The sequence below is a fragment of the Entelurus aequoreus genome, linkage group LG13 (assembly GCF_033978785.1).
Source record: "Entelurus aequoreus isolate RoL-2023_Sb linkage group LG13, RoL_Eaeq_v1.1, whole genome shotgun sequence".
NCBI classification, from domain to species: domain Eukaryota; kingdom Metazoa; phylum Chordata; class Actinopteri; order Syngnathiformes; family Syngnathidae; genus Entelurus; species Entelurus aequoreus.
The window spans coordinates 15262114-15282075 of NC_084743.1; the positions used below are offsets into that span (position 1 = coordinate 15262114).

The 19962-nt window shown below is 39.2% G+C and overlaps 1 protein-coding gene across 1 annotated transcript in view; it reads right to left on the reverse strand.

Moving 5' to 3' along the window:
• The window catches only part of thsd7ba (thrombospondin, type I, domain containing 7Ba), a 517449-nt gene that overhangs the window by 245274 nt on the left and 252213 nt on the right, over positions 1-19962 (reverse strand). The window contains exon 14 of the mRNA XM_062067490.1: positions 2762-2959. Within this exon, the coding sequence (XP_061923474.1) occupies positions 2762-2959 (198 nt within the window). The remainder of the gene's footprint in view (positions 1-2761; positions 2960-19962) is intronic.

Below are 19962 nucleotides of genomic sequence, written 5' to 3' on the forward strand. Positions count from 1 at the left end.
GCCCTGTCCTCTTCTTAATCTTTATACTTTGTACCATAATGATATGTCTCATGGTTTGTATCTTTGTTACACTATTTTTTAAATTTTCTGTGCATTCCCTAACAGCACTAATTTTGTTTATGACATCTATTTTGTCTACACGCCATCTCTTGTTTCTGCAGCCTGTGGTCAAGGCTAACACATACGCACAAACATATTTGTTTTGTTTTTCCTGTGTTTGGACTTACATTTTTTCATGGGCAAATTTTACATTTCCATAATTATGCGGTAGGGGTAAAATTAAATAAAAAATCCATTCACATTCGAATCTTGATTCTTATTCATCCTGAATCTAAATCGATTCATAATTTCCCAAAATCTATTTAAAAAAAAAATAAAAAAAAATAAAAATTATTATATAAAAAATAAAAATTAAAAAATAAATAACAAATAAATAAATAAATATATATATATAAATATATATATATATATATATATATATATATATATATATATATATATATATATATATATATATATATATATATATATATATATATATATATATATATATAACATTTAAAAAAATAAATAAATAAAAAATAAATAAATAAATATATATATATACAGCCCTTTGAGACACTTGTGATTTAGAGACACTTGTGATTTAGGGCTATATAAATAAACATTGATTGATTGATTGATTGATATATATATATATATATATATATATATATATATATATATATATATATATATATATATATATATATATATATATATATATATATATATATATATATATTTATTTGTTATTTATTTTTCAATTAAAAATTAAATTAAAAAATAAATAACAAATATATATATATATATATATATATATATATATATATATATATATATATATATATATATATATATATATATATATATATATATATATATATATATATATATATATATATATATATATATATATATATATATATATATATATATATATATATATTAAAAAATAAATAACAAATAAATAAATAAATATATATATATATATATATATATATATATATATATATATATATGTATATATATATATATATATATATATATATATATATATATATATATATATATATATATATATATAATATATATATATATATATATATATATATATATATATATATATATATATTTATTTATTTGTTATTTATTTTTTAATGTTTATTTTTTATATAATAATTGATTTTTTAAAATATGTTTCAGGCCGGCTGGGGAAAGGGAAGTCTGGGCTTCCCTGCTTAAGCTGCTGCCCCCGCGACCCGACCTCGGATAAGCGGAAGAAGATGGATGGATGGATGGATGGATGTTTCAGGCCATCTCCATGCAACCAGAAGGAGCTTTTATAACCAGTAATCCAGATGTGTCCCAAATAAAAATGTTGGAAAAAATTTAAAAATGTAAGAAAAAAGAGCAAAAATGTATTTAATAATAATAATAATAATGTAATGTGGGGGGTCTATAGATTTGTTTTTAATTTTGTAAAAAAAAATCTTACTAAGTTGTATATATATATATTCATCAAAATGTGTGTTATAAGTGACAAATTGTATTATTATCTTTAGTTACTACTTATGCCGTTTGTCATTACATTATAGTTGTTGGTCTGTTTTCTTACATTTTTGCATTTTTTTTTTTTTCCGACAACATGTTACAAGCCAACAAAACTCGCTTGCTGTGAGGTTTGTTCCCCCGGGATGCAAACGGATCACTCCGGACAAGAGTTGCAGGTAGGAACATGATTTAATCTTGAACAAAACTCAAAGAGGTACAACAAAGGGAAAACAAAGTGCCAATCGCACTTGAAGCTAAATACTTAGCACGGACTAGAAGACAAGAGACGTGACGAGAGCATGAAGCAAACACTTGGCATGAAGCAAACACTTAGCATAAACTATGGCCTGGCACACTCAGGGAACTGTGGCATGAAACTAGCAAGACTTACTTGGCAAGGCATGAGACAAACAATGACGCCAGGATGACTGACTGGCAAAGGCAGGCTTAAATAATGTCTCTTGATTAGAGCCAGGTGAGCGTCCCGAACACAGGCGGCAGGTGAAAAATCATGAGTAGCCGTGGCAACCAAACCAAACTCAGGTGTCAAACAGGAACTAAAAGACTCCAAAACTAACATAACATAACAAAAACATGGATCATGACAAATACATTGCGAGAATCGGTTTGAATCGAGAATCGTGCTGAATGGAATCGCCCCCCCAGGAATTGGAATTGGATCCAATCGTTAGGTGCCCAAAGATTACGCCCCAAACAGACTGAAGTACAGTGGGACCTTAGCAGAGGTCTGTCAACTCCAATAATTACCTTTTAAACTCCCCAATTGCCAGATACAGAAATAAAATCAGGCCTTTACGTATATATAATATATCCAAACCATGGCACATGTAAACATCCCCCAGGGAAAACCTACCACTGAGCCAAGGCCTATCTTTTATGCGTTGGATTGGAATAGCATTATTGAGAGACAGGGTGTGTTTACTACAACCCCTGTGGCACTGGATCAAATATTCATGAAGACAAATAGTACCGAGCCTGCTCTGCAAACACAGCATGCAATTCAGATTTGGCCATCTGTGTTAAAATCAGCAACTACAAGCTATGCAAGAGCCAATTTAGATAACGGCAAGGAGAGTAGAAACCGGGTTCCTAGGACAGAAGGCGGGTGAGCTGTCAAAACCTGTGTTCAGAAAGGTCGAGCTCTTACCTAGGAGCGACCGTTTGCGTCGTTGGAAGCCGCCACACCCGCCGCCGCCGCACTCCGAGAACTTGGACCACGGAGTCAGAGCGCAGTCGTCCCTGCAAGCCACTCGGCACTCTCGGATCTGAGCGGGCAAAGGACCGGCCCAGCGCAGGCACTCCGTCATGTTGGCCGCCAGGTCCTGGTCCCCGGCACAGCTGACTCCTGCAAACAGGGAGGAGGAAAGGACGGTACTCTGATTACATTTGAAGGAAAAACTCAATGCGAGTTTACTCCCGGTCCTCGGAAGTCCCCCTTGGGAGGTTTACCGTAACGTGGCCCCCGTTAATAATAGATAACGGAGAATGACTTGTCACCGCCATTGCTGCCATTTTTAACATCACACGTACACGATGAGGCTTTGTTTCCTAGCACAGCCTGTCAGAGTTCAGGTCAAAGACTAAATGTTTAAATGGAGCAAAGTATCTATTACTGCAAGACTCTGAAAATGATGGTGAGGATGCCAAGGAAATGATTAATATTTCATGCCAAAGCAAGGCCATTGGGAGGGTATAGTACAGGCCTGGGCAATTATTTTCACTCGGGGAGCCAAATTTAGAGAAAAAAATAAATGTGTCTGGGCGGTGGTGTATCTATTTGCATTGAAATTAAAAGTGCATTTTCTAGTTCTTTGAAAAAACATCCGCCATATATTGTACTGTTTTTGAAGGTGAAAACTGCCACAATGGCCACCAGCATCCTTTGATTTTTCAGTCTGTGACCATCAGTGGTTGTCATGATCCGTGGTCCGGATCATGTTTTGTGTTTTGTGTTAGTTTTGGACTCCTTTAGTTCCTGTTTGTGCACCTCTGAGTTGTTACCATGGCTACATATTATTTTCACCTGCCTCTTGTGTTCGGGACGCTCACCTGTTGCTAATCAAGAGACATTATTTAAGCCTGCCTTTGCCAGTCAGTCGGTTTTTGTTTGCATCACACTTCTGTTATGTATTCCTATCTCTAGTCTATGCTAAGTGTTAGCCCTGTCATCCAGTGCAATCTGCACTTTCTTCCTTCATCTTGTTTTTCTGTTTTTGGTGCTTCGTTGATTTTCGAAGATTAAATCATGTTCCTACCTGCAAGTCCTGTCCGGAGTCGTCCGTTTGCATCCCTGGATGCTGCAACCAAACCGTAACGGTGGTAAACGTTTGGCCACTCCTGGGTCTTTTCTAGTTCTTTGAAAAAACATCTGTCATATATTGTACTGTTTTTGAAGGTGAAAACTGCCAAAATGTGCCACCAGCATCCTTTGATTTTTGAGTCTGTGACCATCAGTGGTAAACGTTTGGCCACTCCCGGGTATAGGCCAGGCCGAGGCAATTATTTTGACTCGGGGGCCAAATTTTGAGAAAAAAATGTGTCTGGGGGCCGGTATATCTATTTGCATTGAAATTGAAATTGCATTTTCTAGTTCTTTGAAAAAACATCTACCATATATTGTTTGTTGAATGTGAAAACTGCCAAAACGGCCACCAGCATCCTTTGATTTTTCAGTCTGTGACCATCAGTGGTAAACGTACTGCCACTCCCGGGTCTAGGCCAGGCCGAAGTTAATTATTTTGACTCTGGGGGCCAAATTTTGAGAAAAAAATGTGTCTGGGGGCCAGTATATCCATTTGCATTGAAATTGAAATTTCAATGCACCACCCCCCACCACCCTGAAAGAGACAAGCGGTAGAACATGCACGGATGGATGCTTTGATTCTTTGGATTTTCATGGAAAATTTGTTATAAAATAACACGTTTAGAGGTTATTGACAAAATGCCTTATTAAAAAGGAGACAATGGGGGACAAAAGGGTCCCGGGGAACTCAATAGCGAGTACTAATAAAAACTTAGCAAAAAACGGACAATACAAATCCATCCATCCATTTTCTACCGCTTTTGGGGTGGTGGGGGGTGGTGCAAAAGTATACATACCGGCCCCCAGACAAATTGTTTTCTCAAAATTTGGCCCCCCAGTCAAAATAAGTGCCTCGGCCTGGCCTAGACCCAGGGGTGGCCAAACGTGGGGGGTGCTGGAGCCCATCTCAGCTGCATTCGGGCGGAAAGCGGGGTACAGGACAATGCAAATGTTGAGATAAATTCCTTCAAAACACCTGTGGCCATATTTCATCCAGCTAACTTTTAAATGAACACACTGTTGCATGATGTCATCTTCAAAGGCAAAGAAAGACCCGCAAAAGTCCCAGGTCAGCATACGACATAATTATAAAAAGCGGCCACTGTTGGATATCGATGTTTATTAGTTTTACACATTTTACAAAATAGCATTCCTTGGCATCTTATAGTACCGGGTCTCATTAAACGAGGCATAATGATGCAATATGTACATTGAGCTAGCCTAAATAGCATGTTAGCAAACATGCTGTGGAAGTTGCGTCCTCGCGGTCCCACTGTCAGACACGGCACAGGAGCCAAGCGTGCAGGTTTTAACAAGGTTTTAATAATCATATGTTTGTAACACGTCCGTATCCTCTTTCCCCTCCAGCTCCCGGCCACTTACTGTTAAAGACAGCAGATGATTAGATTAACACGTACCACCTGTGAAATCTAATCACCTGCCAGCCGTGTCTCGCCGTCAGCACTGCCACGCCCCCGTCTGATGGTGCTCCGTCCTCAGCACCATGGACAGAGGCGGTGACCTTTGCTCCTGCAGGCAGCGCTGGCCACCTCTCCCTCTACACATGCACTGACCAAATATGCCTGATAAGCACTCCACACAAGTCAAAAACAAAAACAAAGCTTCCCCTTGTGCATTCACGCACAGTATACAATGTTTGGTGGACAAAATGAGCGGAGTGGCATAAAACACGTCTTTCTGTGGCAGCGTCGGAGAAAGTTAAGACATGTAAACAAACTGTTGTGTCACATTTTAAAGAACTACGGTGAGTTCAGGGACCGCCGGAATTAGTAGGACAAAACGGCGCTCGCCAAATACTCTCATCAGTGAAGCATAAACATGTTAAACAGTGGGATTTTTAACAAATGCTAATGTTTGTGTCATGTTTGTCCTCCTACAGAAACCATATCAAAACAAAAAAATAATATTTTTTTCCATATTTTTGCCATTTTCATACATTTTTTAAAAAACTCAAGGGAGCCACTAAGGCATATTATTATTCAGTATATCACTGAGGAAGGACGACGTCACTTTTGTTCTTTTAATTATTTTTTTTTTTTACCTGACCCCACTGTTGTGTCTCCCGAATGTGAGAGAGACTCTCTCGGGGCGGAGTATTTTAAAAGAAAAGGAAAGTGAAAGCAAAAAGTGAACGTCTACTGTCATTGGCCACTCCAAGCCACTCAAACGTTGTGACCTTCGCCAAGGACAATACGGTGTGTGAAAAATTATTCTACTATGAAATGCACAGTGACAACTAAACGGCTGAGTAGTCTTATTTTTGACGCTTTCTCCTCTCAATAAGCCTTTTTGTTTTATATTAGTAAGCACTTATTCATTCATTTATCGTATTAAATCTACTGTCACTTATAAGTCCATGTATTCTGTGTACAGTGTGAGTAACGTAGGTATCAAATTAACATATTTTCCACACTATAAGGTGCACTTAATATCCTTTTTTTCCCTCAAAACTTGACAGTGCGCCTTATAACCCGGTGTGCCTAATGTACGGAACAATTCTGGTTTTGCTTACCGACATCAAATCCTTTTCGGATATGTTTACATTAATGTTTATTTTCATTTTTACTTTCTTTTTGCTTTTTATTATTACTATTATTAATATTATTATTATTATTATTATTATTATTATTATTATTATTGTTTTGTTATTCATTCTTGAATGGCTTTTTTGTTGTTTTTTGCAAAATTTGTTTGTTTTTGTTTTGTCTACATATTCGAAATAAACATGAAAAAAAAAAAAAAAAAAAAAAGCTATGGTGAAATGATATGTGTGACCAGTAGATGGCAGACACGCATAAGAGATACGTGTAGACTGCAATATGATTTAAATAAACAACAACAACATTTTACATGTGCCATTGAAAATATAGAAAATTACACACGGCGCTCAAAAATCCATCAAAATGTTTTAGTACGACTTTGGTAAGCTACGAAGCCGCACCGCTTGATGGATTTTACTGTGCTTCAACATAAGTATTATTATGGTGTGTGTATAAGGTAAGACATATTATCTGGCGTTTTGTTTCGCAATATTATGCAAAAGCAACTTTTCTTACATTCTTGTACCTGCTGATCTGTATTTGGGATCTGCATAAGTCCTGAAAAATTGTGCAAGTCCGTAGTCGATAAGTTTCTTCTTTTTCTCTATTTTCTTGTTATGGGACATTCATCCTCCACTGTTGCCATTACTAATATAAAGTAGGGTAAAGTTCTTACTTATATCTGTCAGTAAACTCGCCATGAAAGCGCTAAAACATACCGGTGTAGTGAGTTTATATTATTCACCCAAGGAACTTTATTTGGTACATGGTGAAATGATAAGGGTGACCAGTAGATGGCAGTCACACATAAGAGATACGTGTAGACTGCAATATGATTTAAATAAAAAACAACAACATTTTACATGTTCCATTGAAAATATAGAAAATTACACACGGCACTCAAAAATCCATCAAAATGTTTTAGTACGACTTTGGTAAGCTATGAAGCCGCACCGCTTGATGGATTGTACTGTGCTTCAACATAGGAGTATTATTATGGTGTGTGTATAAGGTAAGACATATTATCTGGCGTTTTGTTTCGCAATATTATGAAAAAGCAACTTTTCTTACATTCTTTTACCTGCTGATCTGTTTTTGGGATCTGCATGAGTCCTGAAAAATTGTGCAAGTCCGTAGTCGATAAGTTTCTTCTTTTTCTCTATTTTCTTGTTATGGGACATTCATCCTCCACTGTTGCCATTTCAAATATAAAGTAGTGTAAAGTTCTTACTTATATCTGTCAGTAAACTCGCCATGAAAGCGCTAAAACATACCGGTATAGTGAGTTTACATTATTCACCCAAGGAACTTTATTTGGTACATGGTGAAATGATAAGGGTGACCAGTAGATGGCAGTCACACATAAGAGATACGTGTAGACTGCAATATGATTTAAATAAACAACAACATTTTACATGTTCCATTGAAAATATAGAAAACTACACACGGCACTCAAAAATCCATCAAAATGTTTTAGTACGACTTTGGTAAGCTATGAAGCCGCACCGCTTGATGGATTGTACTGTGCTTCAAAATAGGAGTATTATTATGGTGTGTGTATAAGGTAAGACATATTATCTGGCGTTTTGTTTCGCAATATTATGCAAAAGCAACTTTTCTTACATTCTTGTACCTGCTGATCTGTATTTGGGATCTGCATAAGTCCTGAAAAATTGTGCAAGTCCGTAGTCGATAAGTTTCTTCTTTTTCTCTATCTTCTTGTTATGTGACATTCATCCTCCACTGTTGCCATTTCTAACATAAAGTAGTGTAAAGTTCTTACTTATATCTGTCAGTAAACGCGCCATGAAAGCGCTAAAACATACCGGTATAGTGAGTTTACATTATTCACCCAAGGAACTTTATTTGGTACATGGTGAAATGATAAGGGTGACCAGTAGATGGCAGACACAAATAAGAGATACGTGTAGACTGCAATATGATTTAAGTAAACAACAACAACATTTTATATGTTCCATTGAAAATATAGAAAATTACTCACGGCGCTCAAAAATCCATCAAAATGTTTTAGTAGGACTTTGGTAAGCTATGAAGCCGCACCGCTTGATGTATTTTACTGTGCTTCAACATAAGTATTATTATGGTGTGTGTACAAGGTAAGACATATTATCTGGCGTTTTGTTTCGCAATATTATGCAAAAGCAACTTTTCTTACATTCTTGTACCTGCTGATCTGTATTTGGGATCTGCATAAGTCCTGAAAAATTGTGCAAGTCCGTAGTCGATAAGTTTCTTCTTTTTCTCTATCTTCTTGTTATGTGACATTCATCCTCCACTCTTGCCATTTCTAATATAAAGTAGTGTAAAGTTCTTACTTATATCTGTCAGTAAACTCACCATGAAAGCGCAAAAACATACCGGTGTAGTGAGTTTACATTATTCACCCAAGGAACTTTAGTTATTACAGAGTTCCGGTTGGACATTTCTGCTGCTCCGTTATTGATTGAAGCAAAGTCTTAATGTCATTAAAACAGTTAGCTCCATCTTTTAACACTTCTTCCACTCCCGTCCTTGCACGCTACACCGCTACTACAAAGATGACGGGGAGAAGACGCTGTCAGAAAGCGGCTTGAAGATGATCCGTAAAATATCATCTATGCAACATTTTGACCAAAGAACCACCATTACATGTTATGTAGACCACAAGGAAGTCTTTTACATTTAGAAAACATATTTTTTTAAATGACCTTATAATCTGGTGCGCCTTATATATGAAAAAAGATTGAAAATAGACCATTCATCGGTAGTGCGCCTTATAATCCGGTGTGCCCTATGGTCCGAAAAATACGGTACATTATTTTTTTGTCTGACTTGCACTAAACCTCGACATACGTCCACAGAACGAAACTCCGTTGAGCCCGGCGGACCATTTGTATATTACTGACTCAAACTTTTAAATGACTTTTTTTTTGGAGTGGGGCTGAAAAGGCTTCGTGCCACATTGATAAAACTCGCATTCAACCAAACATTTACTGATGCTAACTGAGTATTTTCCTTCCAGATAAACCCAAATTGGATACTGAATTGGGAACTCAGGAGGCGTTTTTTTTTTTTTTTGACTATGGATAACATCTGGAAAAGTGATGTTATCAAATATCTGCAGGAAAAAGTGATTATTCGTGGTAGACATGGTTGCGACATTAGGGAGATTGTTGCTCCGGCTTTATCAACTGTGCGGAATTCAGGAGGGGTAAGAGGAGCCTTGAAGATGGGGGGGGGGGGGGGACGGCGTGGCGCGATCGGGAGAGTGGCCCTGCCAGCAACCTGAGGGTTCCTGGTTCGATCCACAGCTTCTACCAACCTAGTCACGTCCATTGTGTCCCTGAGCAAGACACTTCACCCTTGCTCCTGATGGGTGGTGGTTAGGGCCTTGCATGGCAGCTCCCGCCATCAGTGTGTGAATGTATGGGTGAATGTGGAAATAGTGTCAAAGCGCTTCATAATTCAGCTTCACGACTTTAGTCATATTTTTTGTGCTTAAGACACTTCTCTATGACTTTAGCTCCAGACTTCTTCTGTTTGTTTGAGATTTTCATTACTGCCACAAGTGGTGGAAAAATGTTTTACAACTGAATACCGTAAGGATATTATAGAAGCGTAGATCATTGTTTACATCCACAGCAGCCATCTTTGAAGAGTAATATAGAAGCGTATATCATTGTTTACATCCTGAGCAGCCATCTTTGAAGGATATTAAAGAAGCATGTATCATTATTTACATCCTGAGCAGCCATCTTCGAAGGATTTTATAGAAGCGTATATCATTGTTTACATCCAGAGCAGACATCTTTGAAGGCTATTATCGAAGCGTATATCATTGTTTACATCCTGAGCAGCCATCTTTGAAGGATACTATCGAAGCGTATATCATTGTTTACATCCAAAGCAGCCATCTTTGAAGGATATCATATAAGCGTATATCATTGTTTACATCCACAGCAGCCATCTTTGAAGATATTATAGAAGCATAGATCATTGTTTATATCCTGAGCAGCCATCTTCGAAGGATATTATAGGAGCGTAGATCATTGTTTACATCCAGAGCAGCCATCATTGAAGGATATTATAGAAGCGTAAATCATTGTTTACATCCAGAGCAGCCATCATTGAAGGATATTATAGAAGCGTAGATCATTGTTTACATCCAGAGCAGCCATCTTTGAAGGATATTATCGAAGCGTATATCATTGTTTACATCCAGAGCAGCTATCTTTGAAGGATATTATATAGAAGCGTAGATCATTGTTTACCTCCACAGCAGCCATCGTTGAATGATATTATAGAAGCGTAGATCACTGTTTACATCCAGAGCAGCCATATTTGAAGGATATTATAGAAGCGTAGATCATTGTTTACCTCCAGAGCAACCATCGTTGAATGATATTATGGAAGCGTATATCTTTGTTTACATCCAGAGCAGCCATCTTTGAAGGATATTATAGAAGCGTATATCATTGTTTACATCCAGAGCAGCCATCTTTGAAGGATATTATAGAAGCATATATCATTGTTTACATCCGGAGCAGCCATCTTTGAAGGAAATTATAGAAGCGTAGATCATTGTTTACCTCCACAGCAGCCATCGTTGAATGATATTATAGAAGCGTAGATCATTGTTTACATCCTGAGCAGCCATCTTTGAAGGATACTATCGAAGCGTATATCATTGTTTACATCCAAAGCAGCCATCTTTGAAGGATATTATAGAAGCGTAGATCATTGTTTACATCCAGAGCAGCCATCTTTGAAGAATAATATAGAAGCGTATATCATTGTTTACATCCACAGCAGCCATCTTTGAAGGATATTAAAGAAGCATGTATCATTATTTACATCCAGAGCAGCCATCTTCGAATGATTTTATAGAAGCGTATATCATTGTTTACATCCAGAGCAGCCATCTTTGAAGGATATTATAGAAGCGTAGATCATTGTTTACCTCCAGAGCAGCCATCGTTGAATGATATTATAGAAGCGTATATCATTGTTTACATCCAGAGCAGCCATCTTTGAAGGATATTATCGAAGCGTAGGTCATTGTTTACATCCAGAGCAGCCATCTTTGAAGGATATTATAGAAGCGTAGATCATTGTTTACCTCCACAGCAGCCATCGTTGAATGATATTATAGAAGCGTAGATCACTGTTTACATCCAGAGCAGCCATATTTGAAGGATATTATAGGAGCGTAGATCATTGTTTACATCCAGAGCAGCCATCATTGAAGGATATTATAGAAGCGTAGATCATTGTTTACATCCAGAGCAGCCATCATTGAAGGATATTATAGAAGCGTAGATCATTGTTTACATCCAGAGCAGCCATCTTTGAAGGATATTATCGAAGCGTATATCATTGTTTACATCCAGAGCAGCCATCTTTGAAGGATATTATAGAAGCGTAGATCATTGTTTACCTCCACAGCAGCCATCGTTGAATGATATTATAGAAGCGTAGATCATTGTTTACATCCAGAGCAGCCATCTTTGAAGGATATTATAGAAGCGTAGATCATTGTTTACCTCCACAGCAGCCATCGTTGAATGATATTATAGAAGCGTAGATCATTGTTTACATCCAGAGCAGCCATCTTTGAAGGATATTATAGAAGCGTAGATCATTGTTTACCTTCAGAGCAGCCATTGTTGAATGATATTATGGAAGCGTATATCTTTGTTTACATCCAGAGCAGCCATCTTTGAAGGATATTATAGAAGCGTATATCATTGTTTACATCCAGAGCAGCCATCTTTGAAGGATATTATCGAAGCGTATATCACTGTTTACATCCAGAGCAGCCATCTTTGAAGCCAACTCAGGGTTGGTGAGAATGCTCCGACTTTCCGAGTCGGAAATCCGACCTCGAGGGGTGTTCCAGTTGAAATTCCGACTTCCTTGAACAAATGTAACGCACCATTAGAGCCAGAGACCAAACGGCAGTCCATGCAGTGGACCTCTCCTCCCCAGGGCCTCTCCAAGTCCAAGGTGGCAGGGAAGGTGATGGCCGATGTTAACGCAAATTCATGACCACTTTTCCGAGTCTTCAATTTTGTATCCAACGTAGCTTAATTTGGAGGGAAAACACACTCAGCATCAGTAAATGTTGCATGCCAAGTTTTATTAAAGTGGCATAAATCCTTCTTAGTCAGCCTATGAACTTTCCAGCCCCTACTATATTCTAGTTAATAGGACAAAACCCCCCACGGCCCTAATTGCAAATGAGCTTCAGGGCAACGGTGAATGAAATAAACACATTTTCCAAACCACATGTGTCCTAAGAGCATACGCATAAGGATATTTCAGAAATGACCTCATTCGTATGCAAATGCATGCAGCAAGGTGCTCTGCAGTCTAATCGTCTATGTAAAGGAAGTCTTTAAATTTCTTACCGCATGGTTTAACGGGAGAACAATTGTCGGTAAGACAAGACACACTTCCCGACATCTGGCCAACGTTTTACACAGTCAGTGTACTTACTTTAAAATGAAACATTAGCTAACGACCTGAGAAAGAAAATACTCCTCTCACTGTATTGTACCAGTTTTGTTGTCTTTTACGGAGAATAGACTGTATATAATATATGGAAAATATATAGTGTATAAGAATATACTGCATGGTATGAATAGAAGGATGTATGATACCATGGACGTGCATTCATACAAGATATGGCTCTCCCTCTCCCAACACTTTGTTGGTTATTGTAGACTCACTGATCTACAAACATGCCCTTCATCCGTTGCATTGATTTCTCTTTGACTTTTAAATGTTGCCCTCTGACTAAAAGTGTTTGGTGTCCATTTGTCAGCGGAGGAAATGTGTGCTGCCAAACAAGGGGAAGAAAAGACAAATACAAAAAAATATGTTTTGTTTTATTCATATTAATCTTAATTATGCATCCAAGTGCTTCTCAAATAGTGGGGTGGGACCCCCTTTGGGGGGGGGGGGGGTGCACTGCGATGCCAGGGTGGCCCCAGGGTACATGCTTTATCAGTATCATGCAGCATCAGGCTTCAAAAAGGTGTGCACTACTAAAAGCCATTAATCCTGACTTCATACTTTTTATAATAACAACAAAATAAATTAAAAAAACAGTACAATTGTTTTATTCATTTTTGTTTTGTATGTTAAAGTGTTTTATGTATTGTGCTCTTGAGTTGCCGATCAATTTGAAATAATGTATTCAGTTATTTTTAAATATATTTTCCAGTATCAGATAGTTCAAGTCAATCAAACAAATGTTTATAGTTTAAATAAGTATAATTTCAGGTAAATTAATGCACTTTAAATTGTTTCTGTTAGACTTAAAACCAATGTCAATAAAGTTATGACTAGTTGTTGTCATGATCTGTGGTCTGGATCATGTTTTTGTTATTTTCTGTTAGTTTTAAGACTCCACCAGTTCCTGTTTTTGTACACCCTTGTTTGTTTTAGTTTCCATGGCGACTTATTAGTTTCACCTGCCTCTGGTGTTCGGGACACGCACCTGCTCTAATCAAGAGACCATTATTTAAGCCTGTCTTTGCCAGTTAGTCGTCCTGGCGTCATTGCTTGTGTCATGCGATGCTTAATTCATGCTACTCGTTCCATGTCCGATTCCAAGTTTTTGCTAGTTATTTGTTTCATGCCGCAGTAAGTCTTGCTTGTTCTATGCCATAGTTTGGTTAGTTGTTTCATGTCTATAGTTTCATGTCCTAAGTTTTTGCCTTAGCTTCCGCGTGCGATAGGCACGCTTGCCTTCAGGTTGTTTTCTGTTTTTTGTACCCTTTTGAGTTTTGAATAATTAAATATGTTCCTACCTTCACGCCTTGTCCGGAATAGTCAGTTTGCTTCCCGGGAGAACAAACCTCGCAGTAAGCTGCAACCTCCCCCGTTATGACAGAAAACATGATCCAGACCACAGATCATGACAGTTTTAAGTGGATCTATACATCTTTTCTTTTTTCTTGAATGTTAAGGGTACGATGTTATGCAGAGGTGTACTTATTACAATGTTACATACTCTGAGAGTGAGGGGAGAAGGGGAGCAAAATGTTTCATATTTGTGTGGGGGTGTAACAAGAATAATTGAGAAGCACTAATCCCTTCAAACAACACACCTGGTACGCTAGCCAGTTGTCCTCTCCCGACTTCTGAAATCCAAACCTTATATTATTTACATTATTTAATTTTTCGATAAATAATGATGATCTCACTCGCCAACTTTTGGTTCATTTGTGTAAATGAAAGGTTTCTGTTGGATACAAACTGACATTTAAGCAAACGAGGTTCTGGTGTTCTCAGGGCGTTCGATCGATCCAAACCTGGACTGTTTGGTCTGTCTTAGAAGACGTTTGGCCTCTCATCAGAGTAGGCTTCATCGGTTCATGCTGATAGATTTAGATTGGTCAGATCTAGATTAAATCGGATAAGTCTAAGTCTGTGAGCATGGACTGAACTTGAATGAGGGGCAAAATGTCTTCTAAGACAAACCAAACAGTCCAGTTACGATCGATTGAATGTCCTGAGACTACAATGACCTGGGTGAATGACAACATCCATAGGTAGGTTCTGGTAAAAACTATTTATTTTCTTTATTTTTACATTGTCAACCGTGAATCTGTTCTTAAAAAAATGACTCATATCGTAGGGATGTATATCGTTAGAATTGATTCCAATATCGATATTCCTTATCAACACTGGTATTCATCTGTGTTCTAATCAGTACAATCAGTAATCAGTATTGGTTTGAATAAAGATGTGAAAACATGCCCTTTTTATGGCCATTTTTATTAGCACAAGCTGTTTTACATCATGTAACATTTCACAGCAGGGAAGTCTTGCACCAACAGCTGCTGTTTTCGGTCTTAAACAAGTCAACGATGTGTGCAGTGCAAGGTGTGATGCTGTTGTTATGTCATCATCTTTAATAGGCCACACAGATTCATCACTGAGTTTCTATTAATTACACTCATGTTACGGTTGGGTCGCTGGTCGTTTGCCCGTTATTTTCCATAAATCAGTCAAGAATACAAACGAAGAGGAAAAAACGTGCTGTTAGCACGGGAAGCAAAACTAAAGCTTAGCAAAGGAACAACGAGCATAGGAACAAGAGGCAAAGCTATTCAAATGTAGCTTGTTATGTGAAGAAAACCAAAAAAAAACAGACCGAGTGTGGCGAGAGGCAGGAATACATAGCTCTCTGATTAGTGCCCGGGAGCAGGTGAGCGTCCCGGCCACTAATCAGAGGCAGGTGAAAATAATCAGCACCCATGGCAACCAGGAACACAAACCCAGGGGTGCTGAAACAGAACTAAGGGAGTCTTAAAATAAAACTAAACATGATCCGGGAAACAGATCATCACAACTCAGCCTGAAATAATATTTATGTTTGGCATTCTTGTGCAGAGTACAGGCCTTTCACCTAACATATTATACGTATCATATAGATCAATACAATCAATTACTATGTGGGTGTGCATTTTGCAACAATTGGATTTGTTATTCATGTTTATGTTGCACACAGACGTATTTAAGTGACGGACCAGAGGCCATGTTGGGTATTGACAGCTGTGTAGTGTAAAATTATATACATACAAATACTCAAAGGGTGGAGTAGCATCTCCGGGTTGGGGAGGAGACCCTGCCCCAAGTGGAGGAGTTCAAGTACCTCGGAGTCTTGTTCACGAGTGAGGGAAGAGTGGATGGTGAGATCGACAGGCGGATCGGTGCGGCGTCTTCAGTAATGCGGACGCTGTATCGATCCGTTGTGGTGAAGAAGGAAATGAGCCGGAAGGCAAAGCTCTCAATTTACCGGTCGATCTACGTTCCCATCCTCACCTATGGTCATGAGCTTTGGGTTATGACCGAAAGGACAAGATCACGGGTACAAGCGGCCGGAATTAGTTTCCTTCGCCGGGTGGCGGGGCTCTCCCTTAGAGATAGGGTGAGAAGCTCTGTCGTCCGGGAGGAGCTCAGAGTTAAGCCACTGCTCCTCCACATCGAGAGGAGCCAGATGAACCATGGACTCGGACTTGGAGGTGCTGATTCCCATCCCAGTCGCTTCACACTCTGCTGCAAACCGATCCAGTGAGAGCTGAAGATCCTGGCCAGATGAAGCCATCAGGACCACATCATCTGCAAAAAGCAGAGAGCTAATCCTGCAGCCACCAAACCAGATCCCCTCAACGCCTAGAAATTCTGAAATTCTGTCCATAAAAGTTCTGAACAGAATCGGTGACAAAGGGCAGCCTTGGCGGAGTCCAACCCTCACTGGAAACGTGTCCGACTTACTGCCGGCAATGCGGACCAAGCTCTGGCACTGATCATACAGGGAGTGGACCGCCACAATCAGACAGTCCGAAACCCCATACTCTCTGAGCACTCCCCACAGGACTTCCCGGGGTACACGGTCGAATGTCTTCTCCAAGTCCACAAAGCACATGTAGACTGGTTGGGCAAACTCCCATGCACCCTCAAGGACCCTGCCGAGAGTATAGAGCTGGTCCACAGTTCCACGACCAGGACGAAAACCACACTGTTCCTCTTGAATCCGAGGTTCGACTATCCGGCGTAGCCTCCTCTCCAGTACACCTGAATAGACCTCACCGGGAAGGCTGAGGAGTGTGATCCCACGATAGTTGGAACACACCCTCCGGTTCCCCTTCTTAAAGAGAGGAACCACCACCCTGGTCTGCCAATGTAACAAACAGCAAAATATGAATGCAAAGGGCAATAAACACCTACAATATAATATATTATCACTTTTGTGCCGGAATTTGTTGTAAAAATGTGCTTCTGCATCTGTTTTCTGACACATGCGTCTAATACTCAAAAGCGCAGATTTCAACCATTGAAATACTTTCTATAGTTCAAGACTTACGGTCATTTAAAAACATCACTGCACATCATAATGGTGGCTACAGTTTTGATGTTAAAGATCTAAAAAAAAGGATGTAGAATGTCTGGTGGGCCTGATTGAAAATCTTAACGGGCCGCGTGTGGCCCGCGGGCCGTATTTTGCCCAGGTCTGAATTAGAGTGTATGCTGTGACTGTCACTTAGCTTGATCAATTTCCCTTAACTTTTTTTTTTTTTGGTCGCTAAACCAAAGTACAGCACACGTCTAAACCCCACTGTGTCATCAACAGTGCTCTTTTGCTGTTCGACTCCAGCGCCGCAAAAACTGACATTCTCAAATCTATTTTTAACAGAATTCTATCAGCCTGCAGTTGCCAAAGCCTGTGTGGCATTTCGCACCATCTCCGCCACGGACAGGCATCGTCTTTAATTATACGCTTCCTAAGAAAGGTGAACGTTTTAAAGGAGCTGCTGAAAGGACACTCTTTCGTAGGACTTATCACACTCCAAATGTTATACAACCTGGGCTTCCTAATTATTTTCGGTCACGCCCCAAAAGTAAGGAAAATAAAAAAAAATTGCGCCGTGACTATAAATTGTATCATTTGTCTCCAAAAAAGATTGTTGTAAGTACACCTCTGCACAGAGCCGTCGTATCGGCAATTCTAAGGGCCCCAAAAGACCACTAAGGCTCACACATAGCCCCAAGTTCATACAAGTGTTGTCCTGATACCAATATTTTGGTACTGGTACCAAAATGTATTTTGATACTTTTCGGTATTTTTCGATATTTTTCTAAATGAAGGGGACCACAAAAAATGGCATTATTGGCTTTATTTTAACAAACAATCTTATGGTACATTAAAGGCCTACTGAAAGCCACTACTACCGACCACGCAGTCTGATAGTTTATATATCAATGATGAAATCTTAACATTATAACACATGCCAATACGGCCGGGTTAACTTATAAAGTGACATTTTAAATTTGCCGCTAAACTTCCGGTTCGAAACGCCTCTGAGGATGACGTATGCGCGTGACGTAGACCGGCGAACACGGGTATGCCTTCCACATTGAAGCCAATACGAAAAAGCTCTGTTTTCATTTCATAATTCCACAGTATTCTGGACATCTGTGTTCGTGAATCTGTTGCAATCATGTTCATTGCATTATGGAGAAGGAAGCTGAGCAAGCAAAGAAGAAAGTTGTCGGTGCGAAATGGACGTATTTTTCGAACGTAGTCAGCAACAACAGTACACAGCCGGCGCTTCTTTGTTTACATTCCCGAAAGATGCAGTCAAGATGGAAGAACTCGGATAACAGAGACTCTAACCAGGAGGACTTTTGACTTCGATACACAGACGCCTGTAGAGAACTGGGACAACACAGACTCTTACCAGGATTACTTTGATTTGGATGACAAAGACGCAGACGTGCTACTGTGAGTATGCAGCTTTGGCTTCTAAACATTTGATCGCTTGACCGTATGTGCGCAACTTTTTTTTGCGTATGTACGTACATTTTTTAAAATATATAAGCTTTATGAACCTTGGGTTAGGTGAACGGTCTTTTGGGCTGAGTGATTGTGTGTGTTGATCAGGTGTTTGAATTGTATTGGCGTGTTCTATGGAGCTAGGAGCTAGCAGAGGAGCTAGGAGCTAGCGTAACAAACACGCAGGTGTTTTTATGCAGGATTAATTTGTGGCATATTAAATATAAGCCTGGTTGTGTTGTGGCTAATAGAGTATATATATGTCTTGTGTTTATTTACTGTTGTAGTCATTCCCAGCTGAATATCAGGTCACCCCCGGCTCTCACAGCATCTTCCCTATCTGAATAGCTTCAACTCCCCACTAGTCCTTCACTTGCACTTTACTCATCCACAAATCTTTCATCCTCGCTCAAATTAATGGGGAAATCGTCGCTTTCTCGGTCCGAATCTCTCTCACTTCATGCGGCCATCATTGTAAACAATAGGGAACTTTGCGTATATGTTCAACTGACTACGTCACGCTACTTCCGGTAGGGGCAAGCCTTTTTTTATCAGATACCAAAAGTTGCAATCTTTATCGTCGTTGTTCTATACTAAATCCTTTCAGCAAAAATATGGCAATATCGCGAAATGATCAAGTATGACACATAGAATAGATCTGCTATCTCTGTTTAAATAAAAAAAAATCATTTCAGTAGGCCTTTAACATTGCAACACATGCCAATACGGCCGGGTTAACTTATAAAGTGCAATTTTAAATTTCCCGGGGAACTTCCGGTTCAAAACGCCTTTGGAGGATGACGTATGCGCGTGACGTCGGGAGGTCCACGGAAGTGTTTGGACCCTTTTGGACACAATACACAGAGCTCTGTTTTCATTTCATAATTCCACAGTATTCTGGACATCTGTGTTGGCGAATCTTTTGCAATTTGTTTAATGAACAATGGAGACTGCAAAGAAGAACGTTGTAGGTGGGATCGGTGTATTAGCGGCTGGCTGTAGCAACACAACAAGGAGGACTTTGTTGGATAGCAGACGCGCTAGCGGCGAACTCACCTTGACTTCCTACGTCTCCGGGCCGCCGACCGCATCGTCGATCGCTGGAACGCAGGTGAGCACGGGTGTTGATGAGCAGA